This window comes from Lepus europaeus, chromosome 12 (genome assembly GCF_033115175.1).
Source record: "Lepus europaeus isolate LE1 chromosome 12, mLepTim1.pri, whole genome shotgun sequence".
NCBI classification, from domain to species: domain Eukaryota; kingdom Metazoa; phylum Chordata; class Mammalia; order Lagomorpha; family Leporidae; genus Lepus; species Lepus europaeus.
Genome location: NC_084838.1, coordinates 59,662,695 through 59,685,245, shown reverse-complemented (window position 1 = coordinate 59,685,245; position 22,551 = coordinate 59,662,695). Strand labels below are relative to the sequence as shown.

The window sequence follows — 22,551 nt, the reverse complement described above, 5'->3', positions numbered from 1 at the left end:
TTATGTAGAGAGGGGGGATAAAGATATGTAAAAAGAGACAGGGAGAGATACCTTCTATTTGTTGGGTCACTTCCCAAATGCCCACACATCTGCGGCTGGGCCAGGCTGAAGCCATGAGACAGGAACTCCATCTGAGTGTCCACAAGTGGCAGGGACTTGAGCCAGCATGTGCTGCCTCCTAGGGCATCAGTAGGACGCTGGATCAGAACCAAGGCAGGACTCGATCTCAGCTCCTCCAATGTGGGATGTGGGTGTCCCAAGCAGTGACTTAATCTGCTGAGCCACAACATCCCCCCCATATTTCTTATATTAACTTATATATATCAAGACTTTTAATACAGGTCCATGCCTACCTACTTCTTACACACTTATTCCGGAATATCTTGTGTTTTCTGTTGCTAATGTGATGGGGAGAGAAGATTTTTCCTGAGATATGAGGAGGCACAGCTGGAAAGGCAGGTGGGGAGGAGATTAGGGGTCCCTGATTGGCAGGCGTGAAGTTTTGGTTTTATCCTGTAAGCAAAGAGGAGCCAGTAAAATAATAAATCAAGATGGTAACATGATCCAAGGCACACTTTTTGAAAGATCAATTCCGTTGTAGCATATGGAAGGAGCAAAGGACCAGAACCACTGAGAGCAACAATTATGGCAAAGCTTTTCAGTTCTAAGAATTGATACCAAAGCACCTGGTGTTTGAACCTTCTGGGGGAGGTTATGGAGGTTATGAAAGGGTCAAAAGGCTGCGGCTCATCTGGTGCTTACAAAGCCCTGAGGCTCACATACAGACAGTCAGCTCAGGACATTCCCCAGTGTCCTGAAGATGTACATATGCCCCCAAGGCCTGCTTTTTAACTTCTTTTTTCTATTTTCTGTTCCTCTTTTCTCCTGCTTGGCAGTTTTAAAATACCCTAGATGATAATTAACCACCTCTAAAACTATTGAGAAGTTGCACAAAAGAAGGTAACTGACTTGCAGAGGCCACAACAAAGGGAAGGTCGGGCTTCCAAGTGTCTGCATAGGAAGCAAACAAATGCAGCTGCTTACTGGTAGACACAGAGAAGACTAGAGGCTTACAGGAAGGGCATTCAGGGATGTATGAATTGAGAGCCTGGAAGATATTCTGAGGTTTTCTTGCCTCCGTGTCTTGGAGATAAGATGTTTTAAAAATAGTAGCTGAGTTGCTTGGGAGGCTCCTGTGAGAAGTTGAGAAAGATAATTAAGGTTTAGATATGTTGAATTCAACAATACCAGGCCAATTCAAATAGGAGTTAAAAATTCAAAATCAGAGCTCAGGAGAGGTCAGAAGTGGATATCAAGAATTGCATATTGGGTACCTAGAATTCACACTTGCAGGATTAGATGACATCAAGCAGGATGCTTATCTAGACAGTGTGAAGGTTGAGGGCAGGACCGTGGAAGGGCAGGGAATGACGGTTCGCTAAGCAGCAGCAACAGTTTCAGAGAAAAACAGAGTGCAGATTCTCACCTATGCTGGAGAGAGCTGAAGAGGATCAACGTGCCAGGAAAGAGAGGAAGAGAGAGAGCAAGAGAGAAAGAAAGAGACATCTTCCATCCACTGGTTCACTCCCCAAATGGCTGCAACGGCAGGGCTGGGCCCCTCGGAAGCCAGGAGAAAGCAGGAGCTGGGGAACTTCTTCCCAGTCTACCTCAGAGCAGGGGCTCATGGACCTGGGCCATCTTCTGCTGTTTTCCCAGACACACTAGTAGGGAGCTGGATCAGAAGTGACTTAATCCGCTTTGCCACAACACTGGCCCCTTGATAAACTTTCAAGTATGACCTAGAAGATCCTTTGTGATCCGGGTTCTACATATTTCTTCAGCCTCATCTCTTACTCCTCCCGAACACAGAGCTTTTTCATATCTGTCCTGCTGTTGCGTGCTGGTGTTTGTAATTTTGATGTTTTCCCTCCAATTATGTTAGCTGGTGAGTCCGTGTCTTTCCAGACTAAATTCAGGGTTCTCTGGAAATCCTTCCTGGGTGCTCAGGGTTGATATTATCATTTCCCCTTTCTGACCCCCACTGTACCTGTGTTACACACCCTGTATTTTTGTCACTCAGCTTCCTATAAAGTACATACTCCGCATTCCATAAATGTTGAATAATAAATGAGGATTGCAAATTCATGAGGCTGTACCCCTTTGTCATTAAAATAGCGGGGGGGGGGGGCTGGTGCGGTGGCACAGCAGGTAAAGCCACCGCCTGCAGTGCCGGCATCCTGTATGAGTGCAGGTTTGAGTCCTGGCTGCTACACTTCCAATCCAGTTCTCTGCTATGGCCTGGGAAAGCAGTAGAAGAAGGCCCAAGTCCTTGGGCCCCTGCACCGGCGTGGGAGACCCAGAAGCAGCTCCTGGCTCCTGGCTTCAGATCGGCGCAGCTCCAGCCATTGAGGCCAATTGGGGAGTGAACCAGCGGATGGAAGACCTCTCTCTCTATCTTTGTCTATGCCTCTCTGTAACTTTGCCTTTCAAATAGATAAATTAATCTTAAAAAAAAAAAAAAAGAAAAAAAAACCTAGAAGTTCAATGAAAAAGTAAAAAGAAAATAGTGGACAACACAGTATATTTAGCATATTCTTACATAATCACTTTCATGATTTTGTGAAACTATAAATAAGAAATTTATAGGTATCAAAGCTTGTAAAATCACAAGCGCTAATCTCATTAGTCTGTTGTAATTTTCCATTTCAGTTCTAAATGTTAAGTGGGCTGTTTTTCCTTTCCCTAAGCTCTTTCCTTTGAAGCAATTATCTTCTTTCTGGCTAAAGTATTTGGAAGTGGGACTGGCCTCCTTTTTTAATCGAACCGAATAAACTCAAACCAATTAAGGTTTCAGTGCTGAAAGAATCACTGCGGTTTTAATCCTAATTTATATTTGCCTTTCTGACCGTTGGCTGCTCTGAGGGAGACAGAAGACAGCCGCTACACCTGGTTTCAGGTTGATTACAATCGACACGGGAGGAGTCTAGCACAATAGGCTTGTTTTTTTTAATTTTTATTTATTTTTTGGTACCGAACACCTTTTTGCGCGGATAAAATCCTTAATCAAAATCTCTCCAATGTACACTGTTCTTTGGGGACTAGGCTTTCCAAAGCCAAGGAACAAAAGGATTCGGTTTCCCAACCTCCCCGAGGCGGCAGCAGATTGTGGAGCAGCTACCGGCAGGAACCGTAGTAGAAATTATCAACAAGAGGGAGGCGCACGCGCGCGCGAGTAACAGCGGTGGGGGAGCGGCAGAGACGGAGCGCGCCTGGCTCCCAGGCCCTGTGCTTCGTTATGCAATGTTTACATGCACTGCGACGGGATTAATGCACCGACACGCGTTCTTCCTGCCCGGTTTACTATGGGAACGGGAGGAGGGGACAAGCGGCCGAGAGCCGTTCAGACGCAGGGGAACAGCCACTGGTGCAGAAGCCAAACCCAAGAATTTCCCTCTGGGCTCTGGCACTAGCCCACAGACCGGGAAGGCTGCGCTGACCCTAAGAATCGGCGCAGCATTTAGTTTACAAAATGCAGGGTCTGGCCTCTCAGATTTTCACTCAGTAAGCAAGGAAAAGGAGTTAAAATCTGCTTTTCCAGTAGCCTCTGGGGATTCTGCGCCAGCAACCTGAGGACCTCACGCTGTGAACACACTGAGACGCACAGCCAGCCTCAGGCTCGCAAGGCGAGGCGGAACGTCTGGAACGGCAGCGCGCATGCGCGCGCTCGGCCGCGAACGCGCCGCGTCCCGGAGACGGCGCATGCGTCGGCTCGGCCCCCCAGCGAGGGCGCGCAGCTTCGCGGGCGGGCTCCGCCAATCGGAGCCCGGCGTACTTTGAGTACGTATCTCGGAGACGCGGGGGTGAGGGCTGCGGGAGGAAAGGGGACGGCTGGGGCCGGTGGGAGCGGGGCGGGGTCGGGGCGGGGTCGGGGCGGGGCCGGGGCGGGGCCGGCGACGCCTGCGAAAGTCTGCGGAGGTCTGAGACGGCAGCCGCCGCTTCTGCCCAGCCCCCGGAAGTGGCGGTTGTAAACTTCTCCAAGGGGCTAGTCCCCTCCAGTCCCCCTGTGCTGTTCGTTCCTGCTCCTCGGGTCCTAGAGTCCGTCGGGTTCCACAATTTTTGCTCCTACCCCTGATACGCGAGGGCTGCCCGGACCCCCTTCTGCCCCTGGGCAGCTTGGGTGTGCGGTCTGGACCAGGCGAGACCCCTGAGGTAACCGAAGGGTGTGGAGACTTCGAGGAGAACGAGTTGGGGAGGAGCGATTTGGAGCGGAGCGGTGTAGGGGCTGCAGGGAGGGCTGTGGGAGTCCTCGAGTCAGCCTAGGGCTGTTAGGGTCGCCAGCGGGGACGCACCGCCAGCTTTCCAGGCACGGTGTCTCCGCCCAGCGGGGCGAGGATGCTGCAGCATCGGAGGCTGAGACGCAGCCGCAGTACCCTGAGGGCTGGCTGGGGACCAGACGGCCCGGGCTTGGAGCTTCTTGGGTTTACAACTTCAGCGTGTAGTCCCCCCCCCCCGCCCCAGAATTAGTAAGCCCTCCGGGGACAAAGGCCACGTTTTTCTCCTCCTCTTTTTAATGCTAGACGCCCTAAATGTTTGGTAACTAGAGTTGTGCTAGACTGTCTTCTGCAGCTTGTACTTAAGGACTCTGAGAGACTTGGAAGAGTCAGCTGCGAGTTTTCCCAGAGCTGTAAATTCTCTGCACAAGTGGCGCCTCCTTTTGAATGTTTACTCCATTATGCTAATTATACCAGGGAAATACATATTCGTTCGTTTCTATGTTATTCCAATAGCATTTATTTATTAGAAAGAGTTGGTACCTAACTCTATTCCATTACCCATCAGGGTTTTTATAGTTCTCATAACTTTGAAGAAAAGAACCTACCTTTTTGTCACTTGTCCTAACAGTGCAACAAAACAGTGGTAAGCTGGAAAGGAACATGGGTTTCCACGAAGGGCAGAGGAAAACAAACCTGCTAAGAGGAGAGGTGAAGGAATGGTTTTCTATGTTTGGATCTCAGGCAAATCAGGTAGCCTTAAGCTTAAGTTTCTTATCTGTCAGATAAGCGTATTGGCTTGGATCCTGAAGTTTCATTTACTTCTGACATTTTTTGATTGTCTAATCCTCTGTGTTGATCTTGCTTTGATGAGAGACTCAAACATCCCCAGTGAAGGTGAAACATATAAGGACAGACAGACTCCCAACACCTGTGCTATTACTAATGAAGATAGCAGTACCTAGTGAAAGAGGGTGGATTCTGGAGTCAGCCGTGTAGGGGCCGGAATTCTAATTTTCCCACTGAGTGTCCTAATTTACTCAGCGTTTACAAAACGCCTGCTTTCTCATTTGTAAGCTGTGCACAGTAGTCATCTAGGTTTATTGGAAGGATTAAAGAGATCAGGGATGCTCAACTCAGCATGTGGCCCATAGTAAATGCTCAGTAATAGTAGTTCTTATTTTCCATCCACTTGTCCATCCCTTTTCCTCCCATTTGTGCAGACATACTGAGAGATGAGCACATTTTGGATGCAGACTGAAGGACTCAAATATGAGGTAGGAAAATGTTGTACCAGCTGTGGCTCTGAACTCTTAAAGCAGAATTGTTTTCTGGCTAGTACTTCCTTTCAAGATGTCCAGATCCTTGGTTTTGTGGCCCGAATTTCCCTACTATCTATTTTTTTAAAGAGCTTCTTATTGAAGAAATATGCAGGTAATATTCCATTATCTATTTTAGTAGGAATGGTAAGAATACTCTCAATTCAGAAATGGAGATGTTTAAATGAAAAAAATCCATCAACATAAAAAGCTGACTTAAACCTTGCCTTTATCCACCACAGCGACTGAATGGCCTGGTTTTTGTCCCGAGCCTGTGAAAAAGTTCCCATCCAGATTGAGTGTCCACTGAAGATCCGAGTAATCTTTTGTCCAGAAGACCCTGATTTGCTGTTGGGACATGGGGATGAATGATCTGTGTCTGAGGAATCAGCAGCAGGGAGCAGAAGTGCTTCCCTGAGAAGGGAGGTCTTTCGTGCTCCCTGGCTGGGGTGAGCCTTGTCTTGAAGGCCAGTAATAAGGTACATGGCAAGCTCTGGAGTCAATCAACTTGGGTATCAATCCAGACTCTGTCACTTTCTACAAATGTGACTTTTGGTAAATGACTAAATGTATTTAAGACTCAATTTATTATTATTTTTAGAAAGCATATTCTTGGGTATCAACCAAGAGTTTACTTATTTATTTATTTGTAAGTCAGAGTTAAAAGGAAATAGAGAGCGAGCGAGCGAGCTTTCATCTACTCATTCGCTCCGCAAATGGCCATAATAGCCAGGGCTGGGCCAGGTTGGAGCCATGAGTTTCATCCAGGTTTTCCATGTGGGTGGCAGGCCCCAAGCACGTGGGCCATCTTCTGCTGCTTTATCAGACCACCACTACTCATATAGGATCCAGTGTTGCATGCTGTGGCTTTACCTGCTATGTCGCAATGCTGGCCCCCTGTTTTATTTTTTTAAAGATTTATTTAATTTTGGGGCCGGCACCATGGCTCACTTGGTTAATCCTCTGGCTGCAGCGCCAGCATCCCATATGGGCGCCGGGTTCTAGTCCCAGTTGCTCCTCTTCCAGTCCAGCGATCTGCTGTGGCCTGGGAGGGCAGTGGAGGATGGCCCAAGTGCTTGGGCCCCTGCACCCACATGGGAGACCAGGAAGAAGCACCTGGCTCCTGGCTTCAGACCGGCGCAGTTCCTGCTGTAGCAGCCATTTGGGGAGTGAACCAATGGAAGAAGACCTTTCTGTCTCTCTCACTGTCTATAACTCTGTCACATAAAAAAAAAAAAAAAGATTAATTTCTTTGAAATGTGGAGTTACAGAGAAATCCTCCATCTACTGGGTCACTCCCCTAATGGCCCCAAATACCAGGGCTGGGGCAGGCTGAAGTCAGGAGGCTCCCACATGGTTAGCATCGGCCCAATTTTGGGCCATCTTTACTGCTTTCCCAGGCTCATTAGCAGAGAGTTGAATTGGAAGCGGAGCAGTCAGGACTTGAATGGGCACTCCTATGTGATGCCTGCATTACAAGTGGCAGCTTAACCTGCTGTGCCACAACGCTGGCCTCTAAGGGAGACCTTAGGTAGGATTTGTTTATGTTGAGTTTTTTATTTTTTTATTTTTTAAATTTTTTTATTTTTTAGACAGGCAGAGTGGACAGTGAGAGAGAGACAGAGAGAAAGGTCTTCCTTTGCCGTTGGTTCACCCTCCAATGACTGTCGCGGCCGGCATGCTGCGGCCAGCGCACCACGCTTTATTCGAAAGTCAGAGTTACACAGAGAGCAGAGAGGCAGAGAGAGGTCTTCCTTCTGTTGGTTCACCCCCCTAGATGGCCGCAACAGCAGGAGCTGCACCGATTCGAATCCAGGAGCCAGGAGCTTCTTCTGGGTCTCCCATGCAGGTGCAGGTGCCCAAGGACTTGGGACATCTTTTACTGCTTTCCCAGGCCATAGTAGAGAGCTGGATGGGAAGAGGAGCGGATGGTTCTTGAACCGGCACCCATATGGGATGCCGGCGCTTCAGGCCAGGGCATTAACCTGCTACACCAGAGCGCTGGCCCCATATGTTGAATTTTAAAATTTGAGATACAATTCACATAACATAGAATTTACCATTTTAAGCTATACAGTTAGACCGGCGCCCCGGCTCACTAGGCTAATCCTCCACCTGCGGCGCCGGCACCCCGGGTTCTAGTCTCGGTCAGGGCGCTAGATTCTGTTCTGGTTGCTCCTCTTCCAGTCCAGCTCTCTGCTGTGGCCCGGGAAGGCAGTGGAGGATGGCCAAGTGCTTGGGCCCCTGCATCCCTGCATGGGAGACCAGGAAGAAGCACCTAGCTCCTGGCTTCAGATTGGCGTAGCTCAGGCCGTAGCGGTCATTTGGGGGGTGAACCCACAGAAGGAAGACCTTTATCTCTGTCTCTCTCTCTCACTGTCTAACTCTGCCTGTTGAAAAAAAAATAAAGTACACAGTTAGATGTTTTAGTATATTCACTACATTGTACAACTGTAATGCTTGTCTAATTCAGGAACATTTGCATCACCTCTAAAAACAAAATTTGTACCTATTAGCAGTAAGACCCAGCTTCTCTCTCACCTGCTGGCAACTGTGAACCTACTTTTTGTTTTCATAAATTTGCCTTTTTGGGAATTTCATATTATTGGGTGGTACTTACATGTGGCTTTAAAATAAGATATTCTGGTTTCATTTATTTTCTTTCGCAGAGAGAGATAGGGAGAGAAAGAATGAACAAACCCATCCATTTATTCATTCCTCAAATGCCTGGGAACCAGAAATTCAATCTGCATCTTCCTTGTAGGTGGTAAGGAATCGACCACTTGAGCCATCACCTGCTGCTGCTTAGGGTGTGCATTAGCAAGAAGCTGGAATCAGGAGTGGAGCTGGAACTTTAACCCAGGAACTCCAACGTGGGATATGGGTATCCAGTGTGGTGGCTTAACTACTATGACAAGCTCTTTCCCTATCTGTGGCTTTTTGTGTCTGGCTTCTTTCACTTAGTACAATGTTTTCAAGGTTTATCTATGTGGCATGTATCACTACTTCATTCCTTTTTTATGACTGAATGATATTCCCCCTAATTTAGTCATTGATTAGTTGATAGAAATTTAGATCATTTTGACTTTTTGGCTGTTATGAACATTTGAGTACAAATTTTCTTTAAAGTTATTGCTATTGATTTTGCTGGATCAAATTCTCAGGTCCTTGGTTTACTTTTTTAAAATGTACACTGTTATGTTTCAAAAATGTTTTCTTGAATTACAGTATTTATTGTTTATTCCATTTGTTTGCTTTAATGTTCTTATTCAGGGACCTCTGTTAGCCTCATGTTGGCTAGTCTTTGCTTGTCTTTAGTGTTTTGTCTTCAGTCCTTTTGATCTCTTTTTTCAGGTTTTGTTTAATATTTTTCTCTTTCATTTGCTGTGTCTTTTTTTTTTTTTTTAAAAGATTTATTTATTTATTTGAAAGTCTGAGTTACACAGAAAGAGGAGAGGCAGAGAGAGAGAGGTCTTCCATCCGATGGTTCACACCCCAGTTGGCCACAACGGACGGAGCTGCGCTGATCCGAACCCAGGAGCCAAGAGCCTCTTCTGGGTCTCCTATGTGGGTGCAGGGGCCCAAGGACTTGGGCCATCTTCTACTATTTTCCCAGGCCATAGTAGAGAGCTGGATTAGAAGTGGCGCAGCTGGATCTCAAACCGGTGCCCATATGGGATGCCAGTGCTTCAGGCCAGGGTGTTAACCTGCTGCGGCACACTGCCTGACCCCATTACTGTGTCTTTTTAAGACTTTTTTTGGTCGTATCTGTTTGCTCTTATCATCCCCTTTAATTTAGCCTTCATTGCTCAAATTATTTTTCTTTCTTTATAATTGTTTCTGGTCCCTGTTAACCTCATTCCTGAGTTTTTCTAGTTCTGGTTCATGTTCTTTCATATCTTAAACCATTTTAAAAATGTCTTTTGGTTCATTCTGAAACAGTGAGTTATAATTTTCCTCTGTTTTAGGGGCATACTTTCATTTCTAGGATTCTTTTATGTCCCACACTCTTTTTTTCCTGTATTAACTTTATGTGGGTTTTGACCCCATTACTTTTCTGTTTTTTTGTTTGTTTGTTTGTTTTTTGGATGATTAGTTTGTATGAACTTTGTGAATGAGGCATGATTGAGTAAACCTTTTCTAACAATTTAATCCTGTGTTAAATTGTTTTTTTTGTGTGAAACACTATGGGGACTTTTTTTTTTTTTAAGATTTATTTATTTCTTTGAGAGGCAGAGTTACAGAAAGAGAGAGGGAGAGAAAGATAGATAGAGAGAAAGGTCTTCCACCTGCTGGTTCACTATCCAAATGGCTGCAACTGCCGGAGCTGGGCTGATCCTAAGCCTGGAGCCAGGAGCTTCTTCTGGTCTCTCACATGGGTGCAGGGACCCAAGCACTTGGGCTGTCTTCTACTGCTTTCCCAGGCTATCAGCAGGGAGCTGGATTGGAAGTGGAGCTGCCTGGACTTGAGCTTTAGCCCATATAGGATGCTGGCACCTCAGGTAGAGGCTTTACCTGCTATGCCACAGTGCCAGCCTCTGGGGACTTTTTTCTGAGATCTGATGCTGTTTCCTCCTCCATTTTGGTCTGGGCCATCTCCAATTTTGTCATTATTTTTCCTATTCTGCTCAATTTTGATCCTGTCCCTAGCAGTTTCTTTAGTTTGGGCCTCTGTCCAGGAAGGGGGCATTGACAGGGCAGCTGCTATACCAGCCCATTAATGGGTTTCTCACCTTTATACGTGTGTTTCAGTCCGGGAATGAGCAGGTCTCTCCCACGTTCATCTGCTGCTCTCACATTGGCTTGTATTAAATATCTGTTGACTCTTGGGGTTTCTGTCAGCCTTATTGTTTCTCTTTGCTTTTCTCTGTAGACACCTTGATTACTCCTGGGCAAGTTTTGTAACTACTTGGCCTCTTAATTGTTTTTTTAATTAACTTATTTGAAAGGCAGAGTTGGGGTGGGGGGAGAGAATCTTCCATCCGCTGGTTCACTTCCCATATGGCCACGACGGCCAGAGCTGAGCCGATCTGAAGCCAGGAGCCAGGAGCTTCCTCCGGGTCTCCCATGTGGATGCAGGGGCCCAAGTACTTGGGTACTGCCTTCACAGATCATTAGCAGGGAGCTGGATTGGAAGTGGAGCAGCCAGAACTTGAACCAGCACCCATATGGGATGCCAGCGGTTTAACCCACTATGCTACGGTGCTGGCTTATAGAGGGAGACGGGGGGTTAAATACTGCTCTTGGTGTTGATTTCTGTATATAGGTGCTTTAGATAGGATTTTTACAAAATTTATCATTTAAATTAGTAGAGAATTAAATTACAGAAAAAAAGAGACTTGATAAAAGATATACACATAAGAGGTGGTATGAAAACCTATTTTCCTATTGTATGGGTACCTTTGTGTTACTCAACTTTTTCTTTTTTTCTTTTTTAACTTTTCATGAACATTTTCAAGCTTGTTCAAGGCCAGCATTGCATCTGCTTTGCCATGGTCTTTTGGTTTGTAGTAAGTAACAGATTGAACATTAGCATGGGGTTTAGGGCCAGTGTTGTGGCACGGTGACAGCAGCATCCCATATGGACGCTAGTCCTGGCTGCTCCAGCCCTGCTAATGCTGAGTGTTTGAGCCTCTGCCTCCCACATGGGAGACCCAGATGGAGTTCCAGGCTCCTGGCTTTGTGTTGGCACAGCCCAGACATTTTGGCCATTTGGGGAGTGAATGAATAGATTCTACCTTTCAAGTAAATAAATTAAACTCTCACTGACAAATCTAAAAATATTCCTGATTTTACTTTGTTTCATACTGAATGCTGTGCCCTGGAGACAGCATACATATTCCTTTTTCAAATTTATGAAGCATCTTTTAATTTTTTTTTAAAGAGACAGAAACAGACAAACTCTCATGTGCTGGTTCACTTCCCACGTGCCTGCAATGGCTAGAGGTAGACCTGGCTGAATCTAGGAGTCAGGAATTTAAACCAGTTCTCCCATGTGGGCTGTAGGAACTCAGTTACTTGATCATCACTGCTGCCTCCAGGAAGGAAGCTAGAATCAGGAGCTGGAACCTGATATTGAACTCAGATACTACAATTCAGGACACAGGTGCCCCAACTAGTGTCTTAACTGTTATGCTAAATGCCCACTCCTGGTGACTATCTTATGGTAATATTTCTTGTCATTTGAGAAGTTAAAATAATCAAATTCTTCAATCATTACCTTGTTACAAGAAGCAACATCATTTTAACATTTTGTCCTTTTTATGTCTAATCCTTTCTAAAAAATTTGAGAGAGAAGAAAAGAGAGGGTGCCAGCACAAGCAAGAGCAAGTACAAGTGCTCGCATCCACTGGTTCACTGCCCAAATGCCTGCAATGGCTGGTGCTGGGCCAGGTGGCAAACAGGAGCTTGGAGCTCAATCCCAGTGTTCCATGTGGGTGGCAGGGACTTGATTGTGTGAGCCATCACTGCTGCTTCTCAGGGTCTGTATTAGCAGGAAGCTGGAGTGAGGAGCTAGAGCCTGGAATTGAACCTGGGTACTGTGATGTGAGAATTGGTGTCCTAACTAATATCTTAACTACTAGGTTAAATGACTGATCCTCTAATGCTTTTTGAAAGAAAGCCTTATCATTGCTGCCCGTCATGGGGCAGCAGGTCTGATAGAGCTCCTCAGGGCCAGCCTGGGGAGCTCAGGGGCCGAGCGGGATGATGAGTGTCGGCGGCAAAGGAACCACACCAGAGCCGGGAGATCAGTCATCGCCCAGGGCGCAACAGGGTTCTCAACTATATTGGGTGGGGGGGGGGGAGGGGGAAGAGCTTTTATAGACACAGAAAGGGGGCTGTTCAGGGCACAAGGGAACTGAGCCAACCAGCAGAAAGGTAAGGCAGGACACGAGCCGGGCACGCCCTCAAGGGCCTATCACAGCCGAGGACACATACTGTTCACAAATACGGAAGTCTCCTGTCAGGCTAGGTACCTCCCCCTGGGGGCCATCTTGGATTGTTGGAAACACTGAGTCACTGGGATGTAGAAGTGTGGCAAACTCGAGCAAAGGCTTAGCGGCCTTGTCGAGTGAAGGCTTAGCAACTTTGTTTCCTTTTTGATTGGAGCCCCACCTCGCATATCATCATTTAATTAATTAATTAATTAATTATTTATTTGAAAGGCAGAGTGACAGAGAAAGGGAAAAACAGATCTTCCAATCTCTGATTCACTCTCCAGATGGCTGCAATGGCCAGCGGTGGGCCAGGCCAAAACCAGGAGGTTGGAACTTCATTTGGATCTCCCATGTGGGTGGCTGGAGCCCAAGCACTTGGACCATTGTCTGCTGTCTTCCCAGGTGCATTAGTGGGAAGCTGAATCAGAAGCAGAGGGGTCTGGACTTGAATTGGCACTCCAATATAGGATGCTGGTGTCACAAGCAGTGGCTTAGTCCACTGCTCTGCAGTGCTGGCTCCTATAGCATTTTAGAACTATGTATTTGTTATAATTTAAAAAATACAAATAGGTCAATCACATTCTCTCAGAATTCAAGCATATAATTGCTGTCATATTTTTTACTCTCTTAACAGAGTTCTGTCCATCTAACCTGAGACTCACAGACATCTTGGACAATTCTGATCATCAATAAAGAAGTTTATAATTAAGTAACAGTGGGGTTTTTGAAAGAGCTGGAAGAATTATCATGAATTTAAACACTTCGAGTAATCCCACTGGTGATACCCAAAGGTAATCCTCTATTCTTTTTCTTTAGTTAAAAAATGTTTTTGTTTGCAAGGACCAGGGAATTTTAAGTGATTAGTGGGACTAATTTTTTTTTAAAAGGTTTATTATTTATTTTAAAGGCAGAGTTACAGAGGCAGAGGCAAAGAGAGAGAAAAAGATCTTCTATCTGCTGGTTCACTCTCCAAGTGACCACCAAGGGCCGGAGCTGGGCCAGTCCAAAGCCAGGAGCCAGGACCTTCTTCCTGCTCTCACAGTGGGGCTAATTTTAAGAATATTCATGGAGGCCGGCGCCGCGGCTCAATAGGCTAATCCTCCACCTGCGGCCCCGGCACACTGGGTTCTAGTCCCGGTCGGGGTGCCGGATTCTCTCCTGGTTGCTCTTCTTCTAGTCCAGTTCTCTGCTGTGGCCCGGGAGTGCAGTGGAGGATGGCCCAAGTTCTTGGGCCCTGCACCCGCATGGGAGACCAGGAGAAGCACCTGGCTCCTGGCTTCGGATCAGCCGTGGTGCACCAGCCGCAGCGCGCTGGCCGCAGTGGCCATTGGGGCATGAAAGGAAGACCTTTCTCTCTGTCTCTCTCTCTCACTGTCCACTCTGCCTGTCAAAAAAAAAAAAAAAAAAAGAATATTCATGAGAATATTCATGGGAAGTAGAAATTTCATGGGACTGGAGGGGCAGGAATGATATCTCATAAGATGGCGCTGGATCTAGAAACTTCAGGAGATTCCTGCCGACCTTGTAGCCTGGACCACCTTGTAGCCTGGACCACCTTGTAGCCTGTTCCTTTTTAACTTGGACCACAAAAGTTCATAGTCTGAAATTTCTCCTGTCACTGGAGTCTTGCTTATTCTTTTGTACTGTTCTGGATTTTTTCCTTGTATTTCTGCTTATTCATATTTGTATTTGTTCACTTTGTTTCTCCATACTTCTGTGGCTCTACTTTACCCCTTCTTTCTTCATTGCCACGGCTCTAATTCCTAGCTTCTGTTGTGAGCTGTTCCTTTATTGGTGTCTCAGTTTACTTTTCAAGAGGAAGCATCTAATTGCTGTTGCTCATCTTTTTTGTCCCATTGGTTTCTGCCTTTGGGTGAAGTGCCTAGCTTAGTTCATTCTTCTCTGTGGTTGGAGTCCATAATGTGAAATTGGGCCAGTTAGGAGGAGAGTGCATTGTTTCCTAAGTGTGGTTTACAAAGAAATAAGTATAGAAATTGAAAGTAAATGTTTAGAAGTTTATATTATAATATAATAGTAATTTTCTGTCTGCTGAATCTAGAAATTAGACATTTATGGTTGTGTTCTATGTATTTTAAAAAAAGATTTATTTATTTATTTGAAAAAGAGAGAGATCTTCAATCTGTTGGTTTACTCCCCAAGTGACTACAATGGCTGGGTCTGAGCCAGACTGAAGCCAGGAACCAGGAGCTTCTTTCAGGTCTCCCACATAGGTGCTGTGCCCCAAGCACTTGGGTCATTTTCCAGTGCTTTCCCAAGACATAAGCAGAGAGCTGGATTGGAAGTGGAGCAGCTGGGACTCGAACTGGTACCGATATGGGTTGCAGGCACTACAGGTGGAGGCTTAACTTTATATGCCTCAATGCCAGCCCCTGTAATCTGTTTTAAAAATAATCCATTTAAAAAATGTTTTAAAGAAGCATCACTGGGGCCGGCACTGTGGTGTAGTAGGCTAAGCCTCTGCCTGCGGTAGCAGCATCCCATATGATCACCCATTCGTATCCTGGCTGCTCCTCTTCTGATCCAGCTCTCTGCTTATGGCCTGGGAAAGCAGTGGAAGGTGGCCCAGGTGCTTGGGACGCTGCACCTGCATGGGAGATCTGGAAGAAGCTCCTAGTTCCTGGGTTTGGAATGGCTCAGCTTTTTGGGAGTGAACCAGCAGATGGAAGACCTTTCTCTTTGTCTCCCCACTTCTCTGTAACTCTGCATATCAAATAAATAAATAAAATCTGTTTTTACCTTTTTTTTTTTTTTTTAAAGAAGCATCGTTGGGGTGGGGTGGACACAGTCTTTCCTCACATTTAGTTTGAGAAGGATTGATTTATACTGCCTTTTCAGCAAGGATGTGTGGGTGTGTCAAGTACCATGACTAACACGTACTTTTGAGTGGGATTTGCTATACAAATGGTACCTACGCTTCTTTTGGAAGATATTTTTAAATCCTTTCTGGAGCAAGGTGGGGCATAAGTAAATTATAAACTTTTTTCTCTGCTTAGTTTTTTCAAATGTTGGAAGGGGCAAGATAAAGCATCATCAATTTGTTTTCTGCCATCACCTTAAAAACTGCTGAATAAAGGATTTTCAGATTTCCTTCTTGTTCTGATATTCTATTTGTACACATTCATACATACATAAAAATAAACGTATATATGTATAGGCAAATTAAAAAATTTTGAAAATATGAGGGGTGAGTATGTGGCCTACTGGTTAAGCTGCCAGTTGGGCATGTCTGCGTTTGAGTCCTGGCCTGCTGTCAATTCCACTCATGTGGGAGACCCAGGATTGAGTTCTGGGCTCCTGGCTTCTGCAAACATTTGGGAAGTGAACTAGAGGATCTGAGCGCTGTCCGGCTGTATGTCTTTTTCTGTCTCTGTGCCTCTCCAATAAATAAATGATTAATTAAAAATGCAAAAGAGCAAAACAATAAAACCACTTTTTTCTATCACTTAGAGTTATCTATTGACAACATTTCTGTAAATATTTGTTGAGAATTTTAAAAATGAAGATATTAATATATCATATAGGTATATATTTAAACTTAAAATAATATTTAACAGTATTCTGATTTTTCAATATGTAGGAAAAATCAATATTCATCATAAGTTTTAATGGCCCAGTTACTCTTCATAATTTTAGAAACTGGATAAATCTAAGTTCTACTTACCACTAGTCTACTCTCTGTTTCTACATATTTGCCTTTTTTTTTTTTTTTTTTTTTTTTTTTACAGGCAGAGTGGATAGTGAGATAGAGACAGAGAGAAAGGTCTTTCTTTTTGCCGTTGGTTCACCCTCCAATGGCCGCTGCGGCCGGCGCATCGCACTGATCCGAAGCCAGGAGCCAGGTGCTTCTCCTGGTCTCCCATGCGGGTGCAGGGCCCAAGGACTTGGGCCATCCGCCACTGCCTTCCCGGGCCATAGCAGAGAGCTGGCCTGAAAGAGGGGCAACCGGGACAGAATCCGGCGCCCCAACCGGGACTAGAACCTGGTGTGCTAGCGCCGCAAGGCGGAGGATTAGCCTGTTAAGCCATGGCGCCGGCCATATTTGCCTTTTTTGAACAACTCATATAAATGGAATCATGCAATATTTAGTTTTTGTGTCTGACTTCTTTCACTGTGCATATTCTTGAGGTTTATCATGTCGCAGTGTATATCATACTTTGTGTTTTTATTGATGAATAGTATTCCATTGTATGTTATACCATATTTTGTTTTCCCATTCATCAGTTGGTGTCCATTTGTTGTCCAGTTGTTGCCACTTTTTGGCTACTATTAATAATGCTGTTCTGAATATTTGCATGTAAGTCTTTGTGTTGATATGCATATTTATATTTCAGGTAGGTTCTTGGGAGTAGCATTGTTGCATCATATGGTAAACTTTTTTTTTTTTTTTTTTTTTTTTTTTAAGATTTATTTATTTGAAGGAGTTGCAGAGAGAGGTAAGAGACAGAGAGAGAGAGAGAGGTCTTCCATCCACTGGTTCACTAAGTGGCTGCAACAGCTGGAGCTGAGCTGATTCAAAGCCAGGAGCCAGGAGCTTCTTCCTGGTCTCCCATGTGAGTGCAGGGGCCCAGGGACTTGGGCCATCCTCCACTGCTTTCCCAGGCACATTAGCAGGGAGCTGGATCAGAAGTGGAGCAGCCAGGACTCAACTGGTGCCCATGTGGGATGCCAGTGCTGCAGGTCTGGGCTTTAACCCACTGTACCATAGCGCCTGCCTCGGTAAACTTATATTAAAGGTTTTCAGAATCAGCCAAATTGTGTTTCAAAGTGACTGGACGATTTTACATTCTCACCAGCAATATATGACTGTTTTATTTCTATATCTTGGCTAGCATTTTTAAAAAAGATTTTATTTATCTATTTGAGAGAGAGTTGCAGATAGAGAGAGAGAGGGAGACAGAGAGAAAGGTCTTCTATCTGCTGGTTCATGCCCTAGATGGGAGTGGGCCATCTTTTACTGCTCTTCCAGGCCATAACAGAGAGCTGGACTGGAAGAGGAGCTGGCATCCATATAGGATACTGGCACTGTAGGCAGAGGCCTAGCCCACTACGCCACAGTGCCAGCCCCACATTTGTTATTATATCTGATTTTTGATTTTAGCTGTTGTAGGGACTATGAAGTGGTACATTTTTGTGTTTTTTTTTTTTTTTTCTTTGACAGGCAGAGCAGAGTTAGACAGTGAGAGAGAGAGAGACACAGAGAAAGGTCTTCCTTTTCTGTTGGTTCACCCCCCAAATGGCCGCTACAGCCAGCACGTTGCAGCCGGTGTGCTGCGCCGATCCGAAGCCAGGAGCCAGGTGCTTCCTCCTGGTCTCCCATGCGGGTGCAGGGCCCAAGGACCTGGACCATCCTCCACTGCCTTCCCGGGCCACAGCAGAGGGCTGGACTGGAAGAGGAGCAACCGGGACAGAATCTGGCACCCCATCTGGGACTAGAACCTGGGGTGCCGGCGCCGCAGGCAGAGGATTAGCCTAGTGAGCCGCGGCGCTGGCCATGTTTTTGTGGTTTTAATTTGAATTTTCTTAATGATTAATGAAAAAAAGCACCCTTGCATATGCCTCATGGCCATTCATATATCTTCTTTGATGAAACTTCTCTTCAAGTTTTTTGTTTGTTTAAAAATTTATTTATTTGAAAGGCAGAGCAACAGAAAAGGGGGTGGGAAGAGAGAGAGAGAGAGAGAGCGCGCTCTTTTATCAGCTGTTTCACTCCTCAGCTGCCTGCATCAACCAGGAGCCAAAACTCCATCAGCGTCTCTCTTGTGAGTGGCAGGGACCCAACCATTTGGGTTGTCATCTGATGCCTCCTAGGCACATTGGCAGGAAGCTGGAGGGGAAGTGTGGAGTAACTAAGACTTGAACTCGGCACTCCAATGTGGGACACAGTTATCCCAGGCAGTGGCTTAACTTGATCTACCACAATGCTTGCCCCTGTTTATTTTTAAAGGGGGTTGTTTTCTTGTTATTGAGCTGTAAGAAGTCTTTACATATTTTGGGTTTAAGTCCATTATTGGGTTTATGATTTGCAAATGTTTCCTCCCATTCAGTGGCTTGGCACATTATTTTCTTAATATGTATATGGAAGTACAAAAGTTTTTAACTTTGAGGAAGTCCAGTTAAGCAGTTCTTTTCCTATGTGGATTGTGTTTTCAGTTTTATGTCTAATAATGTCTGATTAAAAAAAAAAGAAATGTCTGATTAACATAAGGTCCTGAAGACATTTCTATGTTTTCTTCTAGAAGTTTTATAATGTTAGGTCTTATGTTCAAGTCTGTGCTGCATTTTAAAACATTTTTTTGGTTTACTTTATTGTTTTGAAAGGGAGACAGAAGGAGAAGGCAGACACAAATAAGAGAAAATGTAATATTTGTCTTTCTGATATGGCTTGATGGCTGTCATATCATTTGATAGATATTTATAAATATTGCCTCACTGAATTATACTTTGTATGTGACAATATACCTTTGTCTACATTATGATTATTGCCATGAAGCCCTCATTTTGTGATATTAATATTTCTGTTTTCAAGAAAAATTAATATATATGTATGAATATAATATCTACATATGAAGTGAATGTGGCAGAATGTTAAAAATTATTAAATTTTGGGGCCAATGCTGTGGCGTAGTGGGTGGAGCTGCTGGCTGTAGTGCTGGCATCTCATGTGGGTGCTGGTTTGAGACCTGGCTGCTTCACTTCCAGTCCAGCTCTCTGCTATGGCCTGGGAAAGCAGTGGAGGATGTCTCAAGTGCTTGGGCTCCTGCACCTGCATGGGAGACCCGGAAGAGGCTCCTGGCTCCTGGCTTCAGATTGTTGCAGCTCTGGCCACTGTGGCCAACTGGGGAGTGAGCCAGCAGATGGAAGACCTCTCTCTGCTTCTCCTACTTTCTGTATGTAATTCTGACTTTCAAATAAATAAATCTTTGAAAAAAAGTGTTAAATTTTAGCACTTAAAATATGGAATAAACTTAAAGACACAGGGAGCTTTCCCATCTGCTGATTCAACTCCAAATGCCCAGTATCCAGGACTGGGCCGGGCTAAAACCAGGAGTCTTGGGACCGGCGCTGTAGTGCAGTGGGTTAACGCCTTGACCGAAGGGCTGGCATCCCTTATGGACACTGGTTCTAGTCCCGGCTGAAAGCAGTAAAAGATGGCCCCAAGTCCTTGGGCCCCTGCACCCACGCGGGAGACCTGAAGGAAGCTCCTGGCTCCTGGCTTTGGATTCACGCTGCTGCAGCAAATTGGGGAGTAAACCATCGGATGGAAGACCTCTCTCTCTCTCTCTGCCTCTCTTCTCTCTGTGTAATGCTCTGACTTTCAAATATATAAATAAATAAAATCTTAAAAAAACAAAAAATCTGGAGTCTGGAACTCAATTCAGTTCTCACATGTGAGCAGCCGAGACTTTGTTACTTGAGCCCTCACCTGCTACATCCCAGTATAGAAAAACGGGAAACTGGAATTGGAAATGGAAATAGGACTTGAACTGAGACACACTGTTAGGGGTTACACACGCTCCAAGCAGCATCTTAATCTCTATGCTAAATGCCAGCTCCGTGCTCCATTTTAAGTTATGTTTTGTGTGTAGTGAGGTGAAAGTCTAAATTAATATTTTGCATGTGGATAAACTGTTGTTTTAGCCCCATTTATTGATAAGACTGTTCTTTCCCCCAGTAAATTACCTTATTACCTAGGTTTCTGGTGTTCCTGGTCTGTCTGCTAAAAAAAGGTGACTCTGAATGTGTGAGGCACTGTGTTTGTGGCCTGTTTGGCAGGGGATATGGTTAAGTTGTTTTGCTGGAGAACCCCTGGTGACAGTATCTTGAGGTGTTTTTTTTTTTTTTTTTTTTACACCTGGCTGGTTAGATTCTCCAGGGAACCAATGAAGAGACTTCCAGTCTCTGCTTGGCTGCCTTTGTCCTGTCAGACAAGTGGTATTAAATGACTAGGGTTGCAGGTGTTTTGCTTAATGGTTAACGATAACCTGTGTCCCACATCAGAGTGCCTGGGTTTGAGTGCTGGCATCAGCTCCTGATTACAGTTTCCTGCTAATGCAGACTATGGGAACCAGGGGTGATGGTTCAAGTAGTTGAGTTTCTGCAATACACATGGATTGAGTTTTCAGCTCCTGACCTCCTCCCACCCAAAAAGATGAAGTATACCAGCACATGGGAACTCTGTCTCTCAAATAAATAAATAAAATTGAAACAAAAAGGCTAGTACTGTCACTCATAATATAATTTTTTTACTCAAGCCTCTTGTTTTAAGTATGGAACACATAGCTCATTTGTATCAAATGTCTATCCAGAGGTCCTCTGTTTTTTTTTTTTTCAACTTTTAGTTAATAAATATAAATTTCCAAAGTACAACTTTTGAATTATAGCAGCTTTTTCCCCCCATAACCTCCCTCCCACCCGCAACCATCCCATCTCCCACTCCCTCTCCCATCCCATTCTCATCAAGATTCATTTTCAATTATCTATATACAGAAGATCAGCTTAGTATATACTAAGATTTCAACAGTTTGCACCCACACAGATAAAGTACTGTTTGAGTAGTAGTTTTACCGTTAATTCGCATAGTACAACACATTAAGGACAGAGATCCTACCTGGGGAGTAAGTGCATAGTGACTCCCTTTGTTGATTTAACAATTGACACTCTTATTCATGACGTCAGTAATCACCCAAGGCTCTTGTCATGAGCTGCCAAGGCTATGGAAGCCTCTTGAGTTCACAAACTCGAATCTTATTTAGACAAGGCCATAATCAAAGTGGAAGTTCTCTCCTCCCTTCAGAGAAAGGTACCTCCTTCTTTGATGGCCTGTTCTTTCTGCTGGGATCTCACTCACAGAGATCTTTCATTTAGGTCTTTTTTTTTTTTTTTTCCTGGCCAGAGTGTCTTGGCTTTCCATGTCTGAGAAACTCTCATGGGCTTTTTAGGATCCGAGGCCAGAGTGCTGTTTAGGGCTTTGTCATTCTATGAGTCTGCTGTGTATCCTGCTTCCCACGTTGGATCATTCTCTCCTTTTTAATTCTATCAGTTATTATTAGCAGACACCAGTCTTGTTTATGTGATACCTTTGACTCTTAGACCTATCATCATGATCAGTCATGAACTGAAACTGATCACTTTGACTAGTGAGATGGCATTGGTACGTGCCACCTTGATGGGATTGAATTGGAATCTCCTGGCACGTTTCTAGCTCTACCATTAGAGATAAGTCCGTGTGAGCAAGTGCCAAACTGTACATCTCCTCCCTCTCTTATTTCTAACATTTAACAGGGATCACTTTTCAGTTAAATTTAAACACCTAAGAATAATTGTGTGTTAATTAAAGAGTTCAACCAATGGTATTAAGTAGAACAAAAGAAAAATACTAAAAGGAATAGAATAGTAAGTTGTTCCTCGACAGTCAGGACAAAGGCTGATCAAGTCATTGTTTCTCATAGTGTCCATTTCACTTTACAGGTTTCCTTTTAGGTGCTCAGTTAGTTGTCACCAATCAGGGAGAACATATGATATTTGTCTCTTTGGGACTGGCTTATTTCATTCAGCATGATGTTTTCCAGATTCCTCCGTTTTGTTGCAAATGACCGGATTTCTTTTTTTTTTTTTTTAAACTGCTGTATAGTATTCTATAGAGTATATATCCCATAATTTTTTAATCCAGTCTTCTGTAGATGAGCATTTAGGTTGATTCCATGTCTTAGCTATTGTGAATTGAGCTGCAATAAACATTGAGGCGCAGACAGCTCTTTTATTTGCCAATTTAATTTCCTTTGGGTAACTTCCAAGGAGTGGGATGGCTGGGTTGTATGGTAGGGTTATATTCAGGTTTCTGAGGAATCTCCAAACTGACTTCCACAGTGGCTTTACCAGTGTGCATTCCCACCAGCAGTGGATTAGTGTGCCTTTTCCCCCACATCCTCGCCAGCATCTGTTGTTGGTAGATTTCTGTATGTAAGCCATTCTAACTGGGATGAGGTGAAACCTCATTGTGGT

At 44.7% G+C, this 22,551-nt stretch overlaps 1 protein-coding gene across 1 annotated transcript in view; it reads left to right on the top strand.

The window, feature by feature from the left end:
- The first annotated feature begins 3,983 nt into the window (after positions 1-3,983).
- CCDC171 (coiled-coil domain containing 171) overlaps positions 3,984-22,551 on the top strand; it is a 378,568-nt gene continuing 360,000 nt past the window's right edge. The window contains exons 1-4 of the mRNA XM_062208207.1: positions 3,984-4,209; positions 5,495-5,548; positions 5,833-6,069; positions 13,163-13,319. Of these exons, the coding sequence (XP_062064191.1) occupies positions 13,276-13,319 (44 nt within the window). The 5' untranslated portion in view covers positions 3,984-4,209; positions 5,495-5,548; positions 5,833-6,069; positions 13,163-13,275. The remainder of the gene's footprint in view (positions 4,210-5,494; positions 5,549-5,832; positions 6,070-13,162; positions 13,320-22,551) is intronic.